Genomic DNA, 22,339 nt, shown 5'->3' on the forward strand with positions numbered 1-22,339 from the left:
ACGTATGGTACAGTCATGTGAAAGATGCAGATTAATATTTTCACAGTGGGCTAAATTTAAAATTTCAGGTACTATTATACAGTAGGTATAACATCTTCATTTCTTTTTAATCCAGGCAGCATTGGCCATAACTATAAAACATGTGTCATATACATTTTTTTTTGCCTTAATTCTTATTCTTTAGGATATTTTTTTATTCATTCATGTGAATTTTTTTGTAATGTGCTTAGTTGTTACGTCTCATATATAGGTGGGTGGGGTGATGTACAGTATGTTTGTTTTGCAGGGTTGGGGGTGGGAATATATATGTGTGCGTAGGTGCAGGTGCAATCACATGAGTTTCATTGTTCTAAAATAAATAACGATATTGCTGAAAAACAAACAAACAATCATTTTCACACTTTTCACACAACTTGACAACTTTTTTTTTTCACATGCTCGCTCAGACCTGGTGTGTGAAACGGGAACATTTCCCATTTAATTATGTTGCTCTTCCACTATGAATTACTCACTTCTTATTGAACTGTGGCACAGCTGAACACTTTTTTATTTCTGGTAATCAATCTTAAAGGGATAGTTCACCCTAGAATGATATTTCGCTCATTATCTACTCACCCTCATGTTGACTAAGGGCTGGAAGAATTATCAGAGTCCACCGTCCCTTCTCTGAGTTACAGGGGGTCTTGGCGTAGCAGTGAATTTCAATGCAACGGTTGCAAAGGGACACCGGAGCTCTTCGTAAAAAAACACACACAAAAAAACATCCAAATACCTCCATGATGCTCGTATGTAATGTCCGTCTTGTGCTGAAGCCCCAAATTGTGTAATTGTCCCGAAAAAAAATTAAATAAGTCTATATTTTAAGCTTGTTTGTTGCGGAAGCTTCTCGTCTTCTTCTTCTTCTCCTCTTCCTGGTCCGTCCAAATATCGCGTGATTTGCGCCGGCGTCAGTGCGGTTACTGCGAATCACGCGAGATTTGGACGGACCAGGAAGAGGAGAAGATGAAGAAGACGAGAAGCTTCCGCTACAAACAAGCTTAAAATATAGACTTATTTAATTTTTTTTCGGGACAATTACACAATTTGGGGCTTCAGCACAAGACGGACATTACATACGAGCATCATGGAGGTATTTGGATGTTTTTTTGTGTGTGTTTTTTTACGAAGAGCTCCGGTGTCCCTTTGCAACCGTTGCATTGAAATTCACTGCTACGCCAAGACCCCCTGTAACTCAGAGAAGGGACGGTGGACTCTGAAAATTCTTCCAGCCCTTAGTCAACATGAGGGTGAGTAGATAATGAGCGAAATATCATTCTAGGGTGAACTATCCCTTTAAGCAATGACTTCATCCTTCACTGGCAGGTGTGAGGGAGAAATTAAACCAATAAAGCCATCAATATGTTGTTTTTTTCATAACCCTGTCCTTCTGCAGGATCATATCATGCATCATATCAAGAAAATTTGAAATTGCATGATTGAGGAAAGACTTAACATCATTATTTCTTTGTCATATTGTGAGCAACTGCAGTATATAACACTCGGTTTCTGTATCTTACGTTAAAATGTCAGCAGACACTGTACCCTCCCTCTGTTTACACACCCACCTCTCTCTCTCTCTCTCTAGCCCTGTCCCTCTGATGTGTCTCCTCGCTGCTCGGCCTTTATTCAATACGACAGCCCAAACACACACACACACACATACAACGCAGTACGCACACACACACACACCCAGGGGTAACACAATACTTTAAAAGCCAATATTCTCTTTCAGTGAGCCATTAAAGGCCTACTGGAAGAGGGAGTGTCTTTATAGCCGTACAGTACAGTAAAGTGCTCCATAACCGTGACTGGTTATAGGCAAACATGGCGGTTGGTGGCTGCAGGAGAGATAGGGGCTGGTAGAGTAGAGTAGAGTAGAGTGAGCGCCACGGCCTCGCTAATGGGTCCAAGTAACGAGATGTCCGGTGCATGCAGGTATACTGTATATTTAAATGATTATGGAAATTTGGAGCGATAACCGTTTTCAGTTATGGTTTAATGCAGCAGCTTCACGGAGAGCGAGGAGACAGACAGCTGGGCGGGATCACAGAGGAGGAGACAGTGAAGGAGAAGAAGGAGAAAAAGAAGAAAGCCGCCCGTCTATATTTAGCCGCATGTTTACACTGCGAGGTTTGTATGTTACATTCCTCATCGCAGCGACGACGGCGGCGATCGTGTGCAAGTTCGCGGCGGGAAACACAGCGGAGTTCTCATGTGCAGAGAGAGCGTGAACTTTGACCTCACAAGCCTTTGACGGATGAGTGTGTGTGTGTGTCTGTGTGTGTGCGTACTGGCGGATGTATGTAAGGACAGTTAAGTGGTGAGGACACACACAGTTGGTCCATGAGCACCTAGTAATTTTACAAAATATTGAGAAAAATCAGTGGTGGTTATATTTCTTTGTTTATATGCACATTTATATTTTTCATAATAATTTAATTACATTTGAAATAAAGCAAAGTCTATTCATGGAGGAAGACCATGAAATGGGGCTGAAACCTCAGGATAAACTATTTTTCAAACCATACAAATTTGGGTACAGTAGCATCTATGTATGTATCTTGTAAATACAATTTAGTCTTCACTCTGCTTCCCACCATTAAACACTTCTACGCCACAAGAACCACAGAAATACATCAGTTCATTTACGGTAAGTAACATTAAATAAAAATATGAAGTGGACTGTAAGAAATGAAATGTTATTATGTTGGTTGTGCGATTCAAAGTCAATTCAGTTCAATTCAATTCACCGTCACTTTCATGAAAAACCTTTGTTTAAAATGGGAGCGAGATGAGAAGCCGTTCTCCCCGTCATGCTGTTTGCAAAATAAAAAGGAGTCTTGCTCATTCATAAATTAAAATACCTACAAATTCTTAAAATGATCAACTAATTAACACCTATACAAACAGTTTTCATTTCAAAATACACTCTGAAATTCACGTTGGACCATGTCTGGTCTCCAAACTCACTGATGATGCCACAAAATCAAGTTCCTGCGTGCATGTGGTTGAACTCACATTGACAGGTAAGTATAGCATTAAACTATTGCTATTAATCTTGAACTGATCATCTTATTATCTTTCATCATGATCCATCCCCTAAGTTAAATCATGTTTGCAGGTTGTGTCAAACATCCTCAGTCGTGGGTTACTCTATTATGAATCTAAACTGCCTCTGCAGTCGGTGCAGCCAATGGGCTTGTGTCTGCTTGTCTGAGCGAACGTCATCAACACCAAACACTCCATTATCGCTGCTCGTAAAAAAAACTGGCAAACCGACGGGAGATAAAGGCTCTTGTCATGAACGGGTCTAAACTGTGCAAGAGCCACTCACACAGGGTTTAGGAGTTTGATTCTCTCCAAATGTTAAAAGCCTGAAACTGACACTTCTGTTTCCACGGCGCTTCAGTTGCAGGAAGTTCTGGATCTATGAGTCCAATAGCATGAACACTGGTAAAACTGGAGGTAATTGCCATTTGGCCCTGATGCAGGTTATGTTTAGACGTGGGCTCGCCATCCCAAAATCATCTACGATAACCAGCTCAGCCTCAACAAGTATGTGAATTCAGTTGTTCTGTCTTGTTTCCTGCAGATCAGGAAACTCTCCAAGATCAGTCCTGTTTTATCTGGTGAGAATCTAGAGTCTATCGCACATGTTTTCATCTCCTCCGGTGTAACTCTCTTTAAACATGTCTGAACCAGCAGAGTTTACATAAATTACAGCCTGTCCACAATGCAGCAGAACGGCTCTTCATTGGTTTTGAGTTAAAAATCTAGGATTCATTTGAAGATTTTATCGATGAACTTTCAGACTCTGGAACTGCAGAAGCTACAAAACCTCCATTAGCTACTCCACAATCTCTACTCAACTCAACTTTATTTATATAGCACTTTAAAAACAACCACAGCTGAAAACAAAGTGCTGTATAATAGACAGAGATGTAAAACAATTTTTAAGGACCTCTCTGCTCCGATCCCAAATCTCTGGTACAACCTCCCATTAAAAAACTATTGGGAAGCTTCCTGTTTGTTATCAATTAATCAAATCATTGTAGATTTTGGATGGTCAGTGGTTTAGGGAGATCAATAGGCCCTTTTAATTAATGCAAGACTCTCGAAGGGCGGCTGTGGTACATCGGTGCAAACTGTTCAACATTTCTGTCTTCGCTGTGGACGTCCATTTCCTCCCTTCACTACACACCACAATCTATATTTCTGATTTGAGCCGTTTTTTGAGAAAGGCTGACCGACAGGTTTTGTGACGGCAAACAAAGCAAATCGATAGAAATGTGAGATTCTCCAAACGTAGGATCATCAGCGGGTCCCTCTCGAGCTAACACCTGTCGTCCGGTGAGTGTGAGCTGCTTTAATGGACGATGACAGTTATTCTATTTGTGTGAAAACGCTTTGCTGCTATATTTTGTGTTGCAGGGATGCAGAAGTTTATCTATTTGCAGACATGTCGAGTGCTGTTTGTTCTGCACTAAAGCCTGTGATTTGTCCACTTTTTTGTGCAACTGTCCACAGCTCTTGTACAGTAACTGTCCACGGGTTCGTACTCGTAGTGACATCGATGCTGATGAGAGCTAAAGAGCATCCGGCTTCAGCTGCATGGAAGAAGACCAGACTTGTATTCCCCTCATACTGTGATTCATCGCTCTGTGAAGCTCTTTGTATTTGTGTAATTACTATATTTTGTTAACTCTGACCACATTTACAGTCTCTGCACTTTCCCCCTTCTGCTGATTCACCCCATTTCCGAAAATGCCTTTGGAGCGCAGGTGTGAACTTGTTGCAGTCGCTGCAGTTGTGGGTTGTAGATCATGGAAAAACTATAGAAAAACAATTCATGGGGCAGATCTGGAGCATTTACAATGAAATGCATTTCTTTGCTTGATGCTTTATAGAGGAGGTCAGGTGCAGTGTGAGTTGTGACAGGTAAAAAAAAAATCAATGTGCAGAGCGTTGGTTTAGTCCAGATTTTCAGGTTTCCAACTGTCTAAATGATGCACAGTGAGACACACGAGTGGCAGCTGCAATCTCACATCTAATCGGTGAAACAAAACGTGTTTTCCTGCCAATTGATTTCTCAACTCTCTCCACAAAGCTGATAATCTAGGAATGCCACTCCAACCACAGACACCTGATAAGATCAGATCGGTGTGAATGATGCCAAAAAAAAAAAAAAAAAACTCTCATCTGTCATCTCTGTGATTTGTTTGTACCTGAACTTTCCCTCCCTCCCTCTTCCTCCTCCCTCTTCCTCCGCTCAGCAGGCGAAGAGCAGCTTCACTCCACAGTTCAGGCGGTTTCCACTGAGCCTCGTGCAAACCGCCAGTGATCCTCGCTGCATATTAATGATATCTTTGGATGGAGTCAAGATAATGAACAGCCAGGAGGAAATTAGTCTGAATTCATACTTGGTTGCCAAGGCATTGCCATGGAAATAGATGAATCCCCATGGTAACAACCATAGCGTGGCATGACTTCTCCATGACGACCCCATAAACTGTGAGGAGGCTTCAGAAAGAAGAGGGGGACGTCGTTCATCTGGCATCGGCCGACATCACTGCACAACATCAATAGAGCCGATAGTTTTGTCTGTGTCTCGGTCTTCACAAACATCTTCATTCACAGAGTTTGACCCCATTTTCTCAAAGAGTCATGTGAAGTTCATGGTGGACACAGATGTCCTGAGACAACCCCGTCGACTAGAAATTAAGTTTATACCCCGACTAATATCATTCACAACATCAAATACATGTTGAAGGAAAACAAGTGTTTTCTACAAACCTAATAAGGATATTCCAATTTCTGTACAGGGAAAACTGCAAATACTGATAATGAACATATCTAAATGATCATCATCTGCTCTTTCATCCATTATTATCAAACCTTTTTTATGTTTTTTTTTTAACCTTTATTTAAACTCGGAAATATATTGAGGAGCAACCTCATTTGCAATATAGCCGAGACAAAACACAAAACATTTGAGGACAAAACATAACACAAAACGTTTGAAGCATACAGGCATATCCGAAATCCGAAATACCAAAAAGTAAAGTGACAAAGATAAAAATGAAAACAGAGAAGTCTAGTTAAAAACAGGAGGTAAAATAAGATGCAGTTATGGATTTAAATTGTCCTAATGATAAAAGTGTGGTAAGTTTCAGATGGTTTTGCAGAGTGTTCCAGGTTGCAGGTGCAACAGTAAGAAAAATTGGACTTTCCAAATTCAGTATTAACAGAGTTATATATATATATTTAAAAAAATAACATCACTTCTATCTTGCAAAAGAGCAGCAAATTATATAAGATTATTCTTCTTTCTGCTCATTTTCTTTCAGATTTGTGTTGGTATTTGTTAAACTGATGATAAAATAATAAACCATAAAACAGTATAAACAGTGTATATGAAAAGTTAATGTCATGCTTTTTAATGTGTGATATGAGATTGTTTTTGTAAAGCTATATAAAGTTGAAAGACGTAATATAAACATGGGCATTGGTTTGATTGAAAACAGAATTACGGACATCATAAATCTACAAACTAGTCCTTTTAAGTCCTACATAAAAGAAAAGGATGTTTCAGTCTTAAATGGGTAAATAAAATCATGGATCTGTTCCAAGCCGTATCCCATGCTCCCATGAAGTGAACCAGCTGGCAGCTTCAAACGAAGTCCTTGTCAAAACGGTTGAAAAGCATCCGCTCCCTCCACACACCCCTCTGTCAGCTGACGGACAGATCTTTAAAGCTGCAGTGCGTATAGTATAGGAAACGTGCCTTTGAAATAGATCAGCTATGTCACCTGAGGGCAACTACTGTATATGTAGGAGTGGTGATCTGCTCGTCTTAACTATAACCAATCAGATGAACCTCTTCCTACAACACCCAAATACACACACACAAGTGCCAGATGTAAAAGGTTAATGAAGGCCTGTTAAAGTGAAAGAGGCTCATTTACACAGAAGAGAAGGGATCCCTCACACACACACACACACACACACACACATGACTATTGAGAAAGAACAGACACACACAAACGCCGGTCACAAAGAGACAGACTTTCCATCCTCCCTTGATTTACAATCCATCTTTGTCCCGCTCACACAATGCTAATGGCTGAGAAAAGGACACGGTTCCACGCCTAAAATGGTCTCATCGCCAACCCCAGCCCGCCGCACGCCGATAGGACCCGGCCGCGCTGGAAAGTTTGATCGTGACTCACTTTTTTTTTTCTTTTTTTTTACCACCAAGCTCCTGTCCAATCACACATTCATTATTTCATCACTGAGCCATCTATCCTTGAAGCCCCCGCTGGTTTATTATGTAGCCCATCTCCTCCTCCTCCTCCTCCTCCTCCGCAGCTACTAGACAAATATACGACGATGCTCGTGTCTCGTCTCGTCTCCGGGGCCTCAGTAAACATCAGTTTTCTTTTCATCCCAGCAGCTTTGGACGAAGCCAGGCCCTTGATGATTTCATTGTTTTCAAATGTAGATAGAGACGCGTGGGTCTGGTTCACTCATGTTGAATTTGGCATTTTTAACTCATTACTTAATGATCGCAAGTTGTGTAATGTTTCTGTAATGTCAGCCGAGCCCACACGCTTCCAAAGCCAAGTATTTTTTGGGGGGGAAACTAAGATGTCTAATTAGAAGACCTCATATAAACACAAAATTATCATTACAGCCCATAAATTAAACCCCTTAAGGGGTCAAAGGTCAATGGGTCAATCCCTGGCTCTCCCAGTCTGCATGTAGAAGTGTCCTTAGGCAAGATGCTGTCGCTTTAGTGTGAGTACAGGTGGGATGTATGAATGGGTGAATGTGTAAAGTGTGTTGTAAAGCACCTTGAGTGATTGATAAGACTGGAAAAAGTGCCATATAATTACATTTTAATACTGATTTTTGGGGGATTTGGTGACAAAGATGCAGCATAACGAAGCTAAAAAGACATTTTCATTATAATTGTGGGTTGAAAGGGGGAAAAAACTGATTTAGTGACATTATTGTCATATCTCTGACACCACCACCACGTCACATTTGGAGCATAGAGTTCTTAAAAGACGCATTACAACATATTAATTCAAATTCGGGTAGAAAGCTGGATCAGTGACACATCAGAAGAATAAGGAACGACAAAGAAAGTTGGAGATGGAGGATGAAGGAGGAAGAAGTGAGGAGAAGAGCAGGCCTACATGGAAATGTCGCCTCGGGCTGTAAATGAGCTTCAGATAACAGAAAAACGACACCGACTACAACTACAGACTGAGACTGAGGGACAAAGACAGGAAGACTGAAAACCTAAAAGGAAAAAAATATAAAATATTTCATGGTTTAAGCTTCTTAAAAGTGATAGTTTGCTGCTTTGCTGCTTTATCTTGCTGAATCATCAAGTTTTTGCATGTTTTCTTTCTATTTCTTACTATTTTCTGCAGTTTTTATGTCAGTTATCAAAAGAAAAGTCTATATTTAATGAAAGATTTAAGTTAAGATCGATTACAGCCCTATAGAAAATAGAAAATAATCTTGATTATCATTTATTTGTTTGCAAATTCTAGTTTGAGGATAACTGACCTGAGATCCATCACTTACATGCCCATACATTAAAGCAAATACAACCATTTACACATTATACAATACATCCTTTAAAATGTTGCTTTCCATCCCATTGTAGAAACCGATGGTGACGTCAAACCTCAGTCAGGTTCCTGGGTGGCATCCATCCCACACTGAGGGAACCATTCATGGAAACGCTGACACACATTCATCACAGTGAAGACAGTCAGCTGACGCTCTGTGACCCATTCACATTGATTTATCACCAGCGCAGAATACACCCGCATACTGTAGTGTCAGTCGGTGCTATGACCCTGTATGTGGTGTGGGTGTGTGTGTGTGTGTATCCTCAGTCATTACTGCTTACACACTGGTACACATTCACTCATTCATTCACCCATTCATCCTTTCTTTCAGCGTGCAGATGTTCAGTCAAACAGACTGTTCACCACATCTAAAATCGATCTATATGCAGTTTATTTCTAAACCAAGAATCCAACTGAACTTAGACATGAATTCATTAATTGAGTACCAGTAATTGAAAACTTTTCAGCAATTTGTTGGGTTTTTTTTAAAAACAAAAATCACCAAAATCCGTTCATTCCAGCCTCTTAAAACTGGAATTTACTCTATTTTTCTATCACAATAATTTATCTGTACTTGAGTTTCAGAGGTGCAGTATGGAAAAAACAAGTAACTAAAGACATTTGTCAATACTTTCTGACTTTTAACAGATAAAAAGTTATTGGTTAATTGTAAAAATGAGTCAAGTCAATCAATATTGAAAATAACTGGCACCCTAATTGAAACTTCTGCTCATTTGCAATGATATTAAATACAAAGTTCCTTTACATTTTTTTTTTTTTTTGTAATAATCGGCATTGGTTAACTTTATAAGCTTAAACTTGTTTAAACTTTTCATTTATTTTTTTATTGTCTAATTTGTGCTATCACATCTAAACCGACCTGGAGCTTTGCCTGCACTTTCATAAGTAACGTATCTATTGTACTTTCTGACCTTTGATACCATAAAGTCAAAGTAGATTTAAGAAGTAAGTCAGATGTAACATGTGCAATAGGTAGAGGAAGTAGGGATGCAAACAATTAATCGACTATCGATTAATTGTCGATAAGAATTTAATCGATTAAATGAAATTACTTGCAATTAATCGTTCCTTTTCAATGGGAGTTTTACTGTGAAATGTAAACAAGCAAAGCCGACATAATGTAGCGGATCTCTGTGTAAACGTGTGCAGCGCAGCGCACTGCAGCACTCAAGGGAGAGAGGGAGAGGAGGTGAAAAGAGACAACAACACCTGTTGTAGCTTTACGGGACTCAGGCTGTACCATCGCTAACACACAGACAACCAGTGAGTAACGAGTCAAAAAGCCGCCGACACGGAGCTGCCTGAGGAGTTGTAATGCAGCCTGAACGCAGCTCAAACCCATGGTGCCTCAGCACGGCGACCAAGCTTTGATAAACACACCGGATCCGCGCTGGTTTTCAGTATCCTTCCGTAGTTTAGCCGGTCGCTACCGGAGCTTAATTTAAAAAAAAAAGAAAAAAGAAAAAAAAAGCGCTCGTTGCGGAGCCGCGGAGAACAGCGCGTGTGTCCACGCTGTGTTGGTTTATGTAACTTCAGGGGACAAATGAACCACATATTTATTGTCATGCATTGCTGACCTGGGCATTGTTTCTCATTAAATTAGAAAACCCTTTCCTATCATTCCCCTTTTCCGTGCATGGTTGAAGGAGACTGGCTCGCATCCACACTCCCACTCCCTCCTGCGCCGACATGTCACCTTAAGTCACATAAACATGTACGGGTGTGTGGACACAACCACCTATATTGTTGTCAGCGCCTCATCACCGCTGGTGTTAAAAGGCTCCGTTCTTTCTGCAGTCAGGTTAAAGCGCACATCCGCCGTGTTGGTAAACAAATAGTCCCTCTGTATCAACGGAGGAAACCGTGCTTGCAGGCTTGGGTTGGAGGTGGTGTGAGTGCGGGCCAGCGAGGGACAGAGGAGGGGGCATTAGAGCTTCAGCGCGGTACAGAACAACTGGCCCTAGTGTGAGTGCGCCCTTATCTGTGGCCGCTGCAGCGCCACACGGGCTTTGCCTTTCAGCAATCAAGCGCTGTTTTCGTCAAAGTTAAAAACAATAACAGCAACAGCTGTCGGCAGCTGAGATCGCTGTGCCGTCACCATAGAAACGCAAGACGCATTACGGCTCATTAGCAAAATACCTTTCAATGGAAACACCCGCAAATGGCAATTGCACTTTTTCGAAGTTTCAGAAATATCGCTTTTATTTTGCAAAAATCTGTAATGGAAACGCAGCGGTGTCTCTCATCTCATCTCATTATGATAGGACTTCAACCTCAGAGCTCTATGTCCCAATAACGTGCTACTTAAACATTTTCATTGTGCTGTGCTCTTAAAATAAACTAACAAATACTAGTGTAAGTCCATAAGGAATGTTGATCTTAAATTTTCCCCTTAAATTTAGGTTCTCAGGAAAATCGCCGCTTATCAATTAATCGATCATCGATCGATAAGGTCTATCAACTATCGATTAATGAATTACTCGATAATTTGCATCCCTAAGAGGAAGGTCTATCCATTTCATCCTTACAAAAAGCCATTACATTATTATTACATTGCATCATGTTATTAATTATAAATAAGTGCTCTAATGACTTTATGTAATATTAAAACAGTTTACAGCCTGTAGGCTACTTGCCATGTTTGAAAATGCAGTTTTGTACTTTTGTGAATAAAAGCCAAAGTTATGTTTAATGTTTAATTGATGATTGATTGATTCTGGTATCAGTGTTGAACATCTTTTGTGCTTAGTTAATCATTTGTTAATGTGATCTTCATCTGCACTTGTCATATTATTCAATTCTGAACTATGAAGCCTCTTGAATATTAAGTGTCACATGTAAACAGGCCCAAACTGCAGCTCTTCTGATTTGCATAGCGTTCTTAAAGCTACATAAGGTACAGTATAAGGCAGAAGGTGAAGCTAAAAATCATCAGGAAGGAACTTAACCCTTAAAACTGAGTCAATACATTTGAATCCATCCGCATTTCCTGCTACAGTTTTAACACACAACTAATCTGCAACAGCAAATACGTTGTGGAGGAAGCTGAGTTAGTTTTTCGATTAGTTGATGAAGTAGTTGTTGATTAACGTATCTGGCAAATGACAAATGTTGACACTGAATATATCACTAAACTGTTTAGAGACAACATGTTTCTTTTGTTTTCTGACAAAATATCTAATGTTATAGATGTGAATCCTCTTGACAACAGCGTTATAAAAGTTTATGGTTTTTATCATTATCAACAATATTTAACCCAAACCACCATCATCATTCAGTCGCCTTAATGAAAGTGCCTCTGTTGCCTAAACCAAGTCACAGTCGGGACTCAGTGATGTGAACCCTGGTCTCTGGTCTCAAAGTCCAGTGAGACGTGTATCGCTTCATTTACTCCAAGAACAGAACTGGGAAACCAAGTTAATCATCTGTAATTATATCATTTCTAGTGAACGGGGTTGTAAAAAACATTTCTCATTTCATGAGCCAAAACATGCAACTTTCAACAGTCCTGCTTTTTTTCTAGTACAAAATCTCAATATGTTTCTTTAGTAAATAAGTAAACACATGATTTCAGTGCTGAGAAAGAAGAAAAAAAGCTGAGAATCACCAGTGAATTTCCCCACAAGACTTCATACACTGGCATCTTTCCCTCCGTCTGTGAGTCCTTATCAATAGCTGCCATTCACAGGCTCTACTACTGTGTATCTGGCTCAGCTAGTCACAGACTAGCACACGCACACACACACAGACACACACACACACACACGGTTGTCCACAGCAATGAATACAATTGCTTCTACACTCACAGTTAGTATATTCTAGTATTTCAGTATTTCAGAAATAAAATGCCCTTTTCATCACAACTGAGATCTGCACAACAAATTAAACCTTGAAGCAGCAGGAGCGGCCACAGCAGCAGTAAGACAACACCAGGAGCCATCGCTCTCAGCTTTGGGTCCCTTAGTACAAACTGAGCATTATTTAAAGGGATAGTTCGACATTTTGGCAAACCGGCCCATTGCCATAATCCCTATAGTCATAGCAGTAGGTTCGTTACCTTTGATTGTCAGTGCAAGCTATTTTTAGAGCGGCGGAGCAGAGTCGCGAGCTGCTCAGAGCTACGCTACGGAGGCTCATGGGATTTCTTGGTTTCCCTCATCAAACTCAACAAATACACAATCCAACAACTCCAAAACGCTCCGGTGGACAAGTTGTGACCTGCACATTCACCACACTATGAGATAATAACGGACCGATACGAGACAGAGTTGTTTTAGAGGTAAATACAGAGACTGCTTGCTGAAAAACTGTCCCTGAAGGCAACGCGCATCAGCTGCTTTGCATGAATTTACCTCTAAAACAACTCTGTCTCGTAACGTTCTGTTATTATCTCATAGTGTGGTGAATGTGCAGGTCACAACTTGTCCACGACAACGTTTTGGAGTTGTTGGATTGTGTATTTGATGAGTTTGATGAGGGAAACCAAGAAATCCCATTAGCCTCCGTAGCGTAGCTCTGAGCAGCTCGCGGCTCTGCTCCGCCGTTCTAAAAATAGCTTGCACCAACAATTAAAGGTAATGAACCTACTGCTATGACTATAGGGATTATGGCAATGGGCCATGAGCCAACTTGACCATGTATATATCGTTTTATAACCACAGTGTACCTTCATCTGATGGTTACTTGCAGCAGGAGAACGCACCACGTCACAAAAATACTAACCTAATAAAGTGGCGAGAGAGAGTACTGTATATTAACATATACTAATATAGATTTGCACATTCCACTGTGCATGCAAATAAGCACTGATACTTGAACTAACCCGTCATGCTGTATATCCACGGCCTCAGGGTCATGATACTGTGACAGAGGCCGGGCGCGATGCCAGACGCCAGTGTTTACCAAATAACAAGTCATCTTGTCCACAAACAAACACTAATTCAGTGACTTGATGTGACCTCATCACAGCTGAGATCGTGTTTACTCGCCTCAGTCATTACAATACCCTGCACTGAGTCAGCTCAACTGGAGCTTTCTCACTATACAATGACATTAATTCATAGAAGCACGATTAACCAACTGTGCTGGTGGTCACATGACCTTTCATAGTTGTTATTAGTCATCATCATACATAACTACACATACTGTGTGCGTAAAGTTTGATTTGTTGCCATGTTTCACTGCAGTACATCAAAGATCATAATTTACAACGATCATATTATAATCAGAATTAAAATCAGCTGTTTGTGTCTGATCAACAGAGTAAACCTGGAAATATTTGACTTAGTTTGCATTGATCAACTACATTAATTTAACATTAGCTCAACCTGAAGTATCTCACAGCCTGATCTGACCTTGGCAAGAGCTGCGGCATGAGCCTTGGTTGTTAATTATAAATCTAAAACACACTAAGCATTGTAATAGTGAAACTACATTTATACTGTAAGGGATTAGTGTGTTTGTTGGACGATAAGATACAGTACAGTAGGAAGATAACAAGGCTTCAAGGCTTCAAACAGCATCAACATGACATAGTTTATCCACAAAACAGCAAAGACCAGGATATTTTTCAACTATAGAAAACGCTGATATACAAATATATATGATCCTCTTCATTTCTGTTGATGCAGCTAATTGATTCTTTAACAAATTGTTGCTGCTCTACTAACAACACAAACATGACACTGACAAATACGACACTCTCTCTCACTGTTTGTAGAGAGGATTAACCACCTCTCAGCCTCTTTGCAGGTGAAACAGGCCATGTAACCGGTCATCAATAATCCTGACAGCACAAAAATATGTTCCTAATTATTTAGCATTTACACAGCAATTAAAATAGTTACATTTCTGTGCTGCTCTGCCTTTTAATCCGGTCAGACTGGCTGCACAGTAACGCTCACATCCAGGCTGTGGCGTCCATTTACTTTAGTCCAGGACCTGGGTGGAGTCTCGCTGTGTTTGCTCAGCCACAATAAAAACCTCCTGCACAGCGTCGTCTTTGACAACAGGTGGTTATTATTACTACCACTACAACAACCACTACTGAGAAACTGAACCGCCGTCCATTTCCCATTGCACTCTGTGGTCAAACATTAATGGACCGATGGGAGGAAGCACAGATAGAGAGGTGCACAAACAACAGGCTGAGATATACACACATTTATAGACACACACACAGGCATCAGTCGTCTCTCAAGTGGTTTTTTATGAAATATTTTCAAATGTGCAAAAGATTGACCAAATAAAATTCCCTCATGGGACTCAAACCAATGACATCCCATTACAAAAGTCAAACAAACAAGATATCTGCCAATTCCAGCTGTTAAAATATGCTTTAGTTCATTATGCACCACATTATTTTATATTTTATTACATCTATATATTACATCTATATCTACATAAAACAAAAGTGAAACTAATCTGTCGTTAGAAATGCATATTTCATCTGCTGATCATGACACACTCACAATTTATAATGGAGCTACAATCTTCTGCTGTTGCTAGTTTATTCATGACTGACAGTGCACACGCCATTTCCTGATAACACAACAATGCAGTCTATCAAGTTCTTGTGTGCTTGATGTCAAAGTGGCGCATAAATACTGGCACAGCTGGCCCTGACTTCAGAAACATTTTCATATCTTGTCTTCACACTTTTTCCTCAGAGGTGCATCATAATCTACAACCATTAGACCGCCATTCAAAGCAGCATGTTCCTCTTAGTTTGTGGACAGGTTTCATTCATAAAAAAAAGGAGAATTTCACACCATAGAGCTACAGCAAACAAAGTATGCACTGTGCAGTGTCACAAACTGGCCAGTATCCTGCTGCTTATGATAAAAAGGTTATGCAACACTCTCAAATATTAGGTTTATATACTGTATATTAGCCCACAAAAGGTCATGATACTGAGGAAAGACGTACATAAACATCCTGAAGCAGCTGTGAAAGTTTTCCAACGACTACTGACATGTAAAAGTTGTTGTACCTCAGAGAAATGCACAGAGCCTGTATTTAGAAACTGAGCCTTAAAATCAGCTGTCAGGACCTCTGTAACTCTGTGATGTCACAAGTTAACGAATCAGCCACCACGCCACAAGCCCTGTCCCCCTGGAGACACCATCCAACACTTGCAGGATTTGGTTTTACCTGAGCATCAGAGCCTCTGGAGTTGCTCATTTAATTTAATTCATTTAATTCATTCATTCAACCATGCATTCATTCATAATGGCAATGTATTTAAAGGGATAGTTCAACATTTTGGCAAACTGGTCCATTGCCATAATTCCTATAGTCTTAGGAGTAAATTCGTCATCTTTAATTGTTGCTGCATGCTATTTTTAGAACAGTGGAGCCGAGTCTCGAGCTGCTCAGAGCTATACTACGTAGCTACGTTACGAGACGGTGTTGATTTTGAGGTAAATTCATGCAAAACCGCTGAAGCGCGTTCCCGTCGGGGCAGTTTTTCAGCAAGCAGTCTCTGTATTTGCCTCTAAAACAACTCTGTCTGGTAACGTTCTGTTATTATATCATAGTGTGGTGAATGTGCAGGTCACAACTTGTCCACCAGAGCGTTTTGGAGTTGTTGGATTGTGTATTTGATGAGTTTGATGAGGGAAACCAAGAAATCCCATTAGCCTCCGTAGCGTAGCTCTGAGCAGCTCACGGCTCTGCTCCGCCGTTCTAAAAATAGCTTGCACCGACAATTAAAGGTAACAAACCTACTGCTATGACTATAGGGATTATGGCCAATTCGCCAAAATGTTGAACTATCCCTTTAAATGACCTATATGTGCTAAAATAATAATTATTAGACACAAGTCAAAAGTGTTCAGCTAAGGAAATGTGAGCTGAGAAAAGACAAGAATCAGTCAGAGTGAAGGACACGCCGGCGAAGCAGAAAGACAGGTACTACAATATTTACAGACTGGTTGTGACATATTGTTGATTCTTTGTAAACACTGATAACAAGGGTCAACATGGCAACGCCTGCTTGTTATATTGCACCTGCTATAAAAACAGCTCCTCACTCGGGGTCAAGGCTGAGGCCAGGACGGTTTCACACAGTCTGGGCCGGTGCATTGGTCAGAGACTGAGGGGAGATTTATGCAGAGCGGCTGCAGACGATGACATCGGTCACCTGAAATGCACCACTATTGTGAAGAAGGACAACCAAAACACACCCACTCGCAAAACCACAAAGACAAAACACAACGTGTATCTTATAATTTCAGTTTCATTTTAGTGAACAGGAGGGTGTTCATAAGAAAATATAGAAAATGTCAGAGCATGTTATGAGAAATGTTTTGCCCCTGCAGCATTTATATCTTAGATAGATCTAGTCCAGATAATCTCTGATCCAAATCTCATCTAAAACATGAGGACAGTAGATTATGAGACACCACACTCAAAGATCACACCAGCGGTTTCTGCATTAATGCATACACAAGAAACCATATACTAAAAGCTTTAGATAACTGTTCAAGTGTTTAAGAAATGTAGATCCATCTTTCCACTACTGTTTCTGGCAGCCACTGGTTTCCATTCATTCCTGGATGAGATGAAAACTAACAGCTCATCATAGTGAACATTAAATTAGTTTTTCTCACTTTGATTATCAAGTACTAATTCATTACAGTGTGCAGGACTGCAGGTCAAGTTATTATTTCCTTACTGGATCCTCTAGGAAGAGCAAAAACAATCCTTACATTTGTTATTAAGGCTTCTAAAGTGTAATGATATATTGATCCGATGACTGTAGTCAGGCTAAAAGCAAGGTAACTAATTGCAGATTTGAACAATTATTCATCTTAGCTCTCAAATGAATGGAAATCAAAAGGCTGTCTGGAAAGATAGGGATAAGAAACCATCAAAAAAATCTATAAAAGTATGAAAAAGATGAGCAAAGGTGTTTTGTGTACATGATTTCTAAAAATAGACCAGTAAAATATTCATATGGCCTTTTAATGTCAATATTCTAGTTAATGCACAACTTTTTTATGAGAAAGTCTCTGGTTAACTGGCCTCAACATGTGATATATGTGTGTTTAGATGAGGACAGATGCTTCCAGGGTCATTTTTTATGGAGTCATATCGATTAACTCTAAGAGGATAAGCTGTTATGTCATATGAATTAATCATGATATCACAACAAACTGTGGCTCTGCAGGCTCCATAACTGCAGACTTAACGCGGGTGTCAGAGTATTTGCATACCAGAGTAAATGAGCCATACAGGCAGACCTGTAATGAAATCCTTTGCTTGCTTGCTTTCCCGGTTATTTCTCTGCAGGCTGCAGCAGAGAAATAAAACTTTATGCTTCCACCGGCAGGGACTTGGCGGTTCACGAGGAAATACAGACAAGCTCCTCTCCACTTTGTGGTTCAACTGTATCAACAAACTCTTGACACACACCACACCACACCACACCACAGGAGAAAACTCTCCGCTTTGGAGCTGGAAACTTATTTAAAAACAGCAGAAAGAGTTGTAAAAAGTCTGCTTACCTGTTCTTCGCAGTCACCTGTGGCGGAAGAAGCCATGTTGAAGTGTGCCGTGCAGCTGCTGCGGTTCTCAGGTGAGCTCGATCACAGGAGTTGAGGAGTCCTAATAATGAGCCAAAAAATCCTCGCACCGACTGTGAAGTTGACGCCGTAGAAACGCATAAGAGGAGCCCGACATTTATTTATTCACAGCTTTCTTTCTCTCACTCCTCTGGGTCTGGGAGGACTTGTTCCCTCGGTTGCTTCCTCTGCAGCCGGAGAAAGCGTCGGTTTGTCCCCGTGGAAACTCCAGGTGAAGCGGAGGAGCAGTAGCCGCCTATCCAGCTGCTGCAGGCAGTCCCGGAGCGACTCCCAGTGAACCCGGCGGGGAAACTCAACGCAAGGTGGCAGCATGGTCCCCTCCTTCACTCCTTCAGTCCACAGTATCACTTGGTGTAGGCCTACTTCTAGGCCTACTAGAAAAAAAGAAAAGAAAAAAAGAATGCAACATAGGTCTATTTGAGAGTGTATGTAAATTTGAATACAATAAAGTTTTTTTTTTAAAGGCCTACCCATAGACTGTAAAAAGAGGGCCTACCCCATGCATGCCCCATTGTCCAAAGCCTGTGGATTGACAAATAAAGGTTTAAAAAAAAAAAAAATCACTTGGTGCACTATTTGTTTGTTTGCAAAAATATAGCTTAAATATATAAAAGCAAGGTTTAAAGGAGAATTCCGGGCATTTTTGACCCCTAAATCGTTTTCCTAATGGTCACCCAGTGTCGGGGGGAGCAAAATGCTGCTCATTCATTTCCTGTCTCACATTATTGGACAAACTGATTAGCCTAATCCAGGTGTGTCTGAGGAGTCACAATGGTCAGACACACCTGGATTAATCAGGTTGTCCAATAATGTAAGACAGGAAATGAAGGAGCAGCATTAAGTTCAGGAAGTAGTGGAGCTGTGCAAAAAAGAGCCCAAACCGGAGTTAGCCTGGCCCTACATCATGGCTAACTTAGATGGCGCTAGCGATAGCAACAAGCTAAACTATGGGGGCACATTTTTCAACCACAACAAACACTCAAAAAACAATCAAATATCTATGGTACATGACTCGAATCCTTATGACACATCACTGAACTCATATAGTGTACAAGTATAAACTTTGTGTTTTTGCAAGTAGGTAGGTATCACCATAGAGGTATCACTCACCTCAGACAGCCGAACTCTGGTCCTAGAAAGACATTACTATCCGATCACAGAGCGCCTTCTCTTCCCGCCACAGAAACAAACGTTTTTTCCCTATGCAGAGGCGTTTCTAGACATTCCAGAGGCCCCAGGCAGGAAGCACCTTGGAGGGCCCCCCTACCCCCACCCCAACCGTGGTCACAAACACATTCCGCCAAAAGAGTGCCATTTGCTCATTGTAACTCTTAAAAATTAAACTTCATTTTTCATTCCATTTCAGTATAGAATTTTTTAATATACACATTTACTCATTCAAAATGAGTAGTGGTCAATCTCAGGCTACTTTATTTAATTTATTGCTGCTTTTATCATTGCATTTTTGAAGAAAAAGTAACAGCAATGAGGGTAACAGCAATGAGTTTTTAGCATAAAATCAGCAATTGTGTGAAATCTAGCCAAATAGCATCTATACTAATAGCTTGAGCACACAGAGCACATTCTTAGGATTTAACTGAATATTTTACTTTTGATATCAACAAACACTGTCTAGAGATAATTTAGGTAACAGGAATGAGTTTTAAGAGTGACGGACCCTGACATAGCTACAATATCATTCAATTTCAGGAAAAATAAATTACAGAATTTAATGTTGGTCTTCCCATGACTTTCAAAAGACCTAAATGACGTCACTTCCAGCAGAACATGTCACTGGTGGAATGTTCCAAAACTTTTAGAGTTAGTCGGGGAGCCACAGGCTCAAAAGCTCAAGGAAATGGGTTGAACCTGACATCGTCCGTTATACTTTTTATTTGTGTTTTTTCTGTTAAATTTGACACTAAGGAACAATAATTGAGGGGTCTGCTCTGCCGGAAATATCGCGAAAAAAAATTGTGGCCATTTCACTGTATGCACCCTTTATTTTTCGACAGGAAATTGTAAAAAATGATTTTTTTCTTCAAATCCTCAGTAGACTGGGTAGGCTGTCAATTAATGCATTTCAGATACACAGAACACATGTGGTGACAACATCCACTGAAAAAATAACTCTTAAAACACATTTCTACATGATTTTGTATCAATTTTATGGAAAAAAATTAGGCGTTTTCTCACTTTTTCCCAATATTTTCATCTTTACTTCATTGGCAATCAACTATGGGTCCAGGTTATGACATCAGTCAATGTGTCATCATTTTCAGCAAACAGTATACTCATTCCAGTGAAAAAATTATAGAAATCCAACCAAAATCATTGGTTCTATGATAATTTCACTACTAGCTGGCGATCAACAGGCTCAGAGCCTCAATGGAATTTTAGGCTAGGCCTACTCTCGAAATTCCAAAAGACATACTGGATGTTTAGCATCATGGTACACTCACAAACACCAGCTTAGTATTTGAATGAGTTTGAAACAACCAACAGTTACCAGTGTTTCTAGTTTAGCTGTTAGTTGAAATTCAACTCCCGTGGGAAACCCCCTAAAAAAAGTAGTTGGGGTACCTGTAACCAGACTTTCAAAAATTCCGAAATTTTTAATTTGGCCTTAAGTAAGTTGTGAGGGGTCAAACTAGGGGTTTTTCACGATTCTGAGTTGATTGCAAGCATTAGCTTTTCATCCAAAACACTCCTTGGTGTAAAAAAAAACAAAAAACAGCCACACCCACTTTTCCTGTTCATCGGAAAGGAACAACCCCCTCCCCCCACCAATAGAATGTATTAGAAGTTATTCCTTAGCATGGCACAGGTTGTCTTTAATGTCACATATACTCAATATAATATAACTTACATTCTACCCCTTTTTCTTGGTAGGACCCTCCAGGATTTTACAATGTTTTAATTGCAACTATTAACGCAAATTCAACCAGTCCTCATGTATTCTCTTCCGCCACGCAATATATCACCACAACCTCTCTTTAATTTTGCTATCATAGACCACTGTGGCTAGTTATGGTCACAGGAATTAATGATGTGATGTTGTCAATAGCTATGTGATTTTTTTTTAAATTAATAATAATTTTTAATTATTGTTTTCATATATTAAGCTATTATGCGGATTGGGAGTGTGAGAGAGAAAAAAAACACTGGGTGCACACCAGATTTCACATACCAGTAAAAGCTGAAATGCACACACACATCTCACTGCTGGGTATACATGTAAATTAAAAAGTTGCTTTATTGGTTTCTTTTTTTATTATTTGCCATGGTAAATAGGCCTAAATGTTGCTTAGTGGTAGTTAGTTGGTTGACAATATACAACTTTTTACGTCTGATACATTAATATTATCTACATCTTTTTTGAAGAACTTGATGTTTTTCATGCCACTACATTAAAGCAGAAGTAAGCGATCCGGTCGTTTTGGCCAATGCTGCGTTCCAGGCAGGTTTTTGAAACCGTAAATTACAGCTTCAAGTCACAACTTACGACTTTGTAGCGTTCCAGGCAACCCACTCGTGTTTCTCCGACCTGTTTTACCTGTGAAAGTCACTATAACGGCCACTCGTAACTTCCGACCCGTGAACTCGTACCAGATCGAACTGGTACGACTTCACAGGTCGGAAAAACACGAGTTACGAGCTGCCTTGAACGCACCATAACAGTCCTCGTCCCTACGTCACCACATTCACGGCGTCCCTTGGCTGCACACACAGCCCTGCATGCCGTTCTCTCTCCTCATTGGATAAAAACTGTAGGATATGATAAATGTTTTCTCCTCGGCTCAGAGCAGAGCAGAGTGACTGAGAGACCCGTGTTTCGGTCCAAACACTCTATAGAAGTGATTGCTGTCGGAAGATTTAACTATTTAAGACTTATATTAACACAAATATATCACTTACTTCTGCTTTATAACATGCATAAGAAACCTATTGTCAACTTAGCTTAATTGTTAGTTGACACAGGTACAGGTTCCTTCCAAACATTTAACTCATTGAGTGCCAACCACGTAATTTTACGTTTTTCGT

The 22,339-nt window shown here is 40.2% G+C and overlaps 1 protein-coding gene across 1 annotated transcript in view; it reads right to left on the reverse strand.

The window, feature by feature from the left end:
* Positions 1 to 18,650, reverse strand: part of LOC311002319 (ankyrin-1-like) — a 173,589-nt gene extending 154,939 nt beyond the window's left edge. The window contains exon 1 of the mRNA XM_083993649.1: positions 18,218 to 18,650. Within this exon, the coding sequence (XP_083849775.1) occupies positions 18,218 to 18,253 (36 nt within the window). The 5' untranslated portion in view covers positions 18,254 to 18,650. The remainder of the gene's footprint in view (positions 1 to 18,217) is intronic.
* Positions 18,651 to 22,339: the final 3,689 nt, after the last annotated feature.

Source organism: Trachurus trachurus (assembly GCF_905171665.1).
Source record: "Trachurus trachurus genome assembly, chromosome: 19".
NCBI lineage: Eukaryota > Metazoa > Chordata > Actinopteri > Carangiformes > Carangidae > Trachurus > Trachurus trachurus.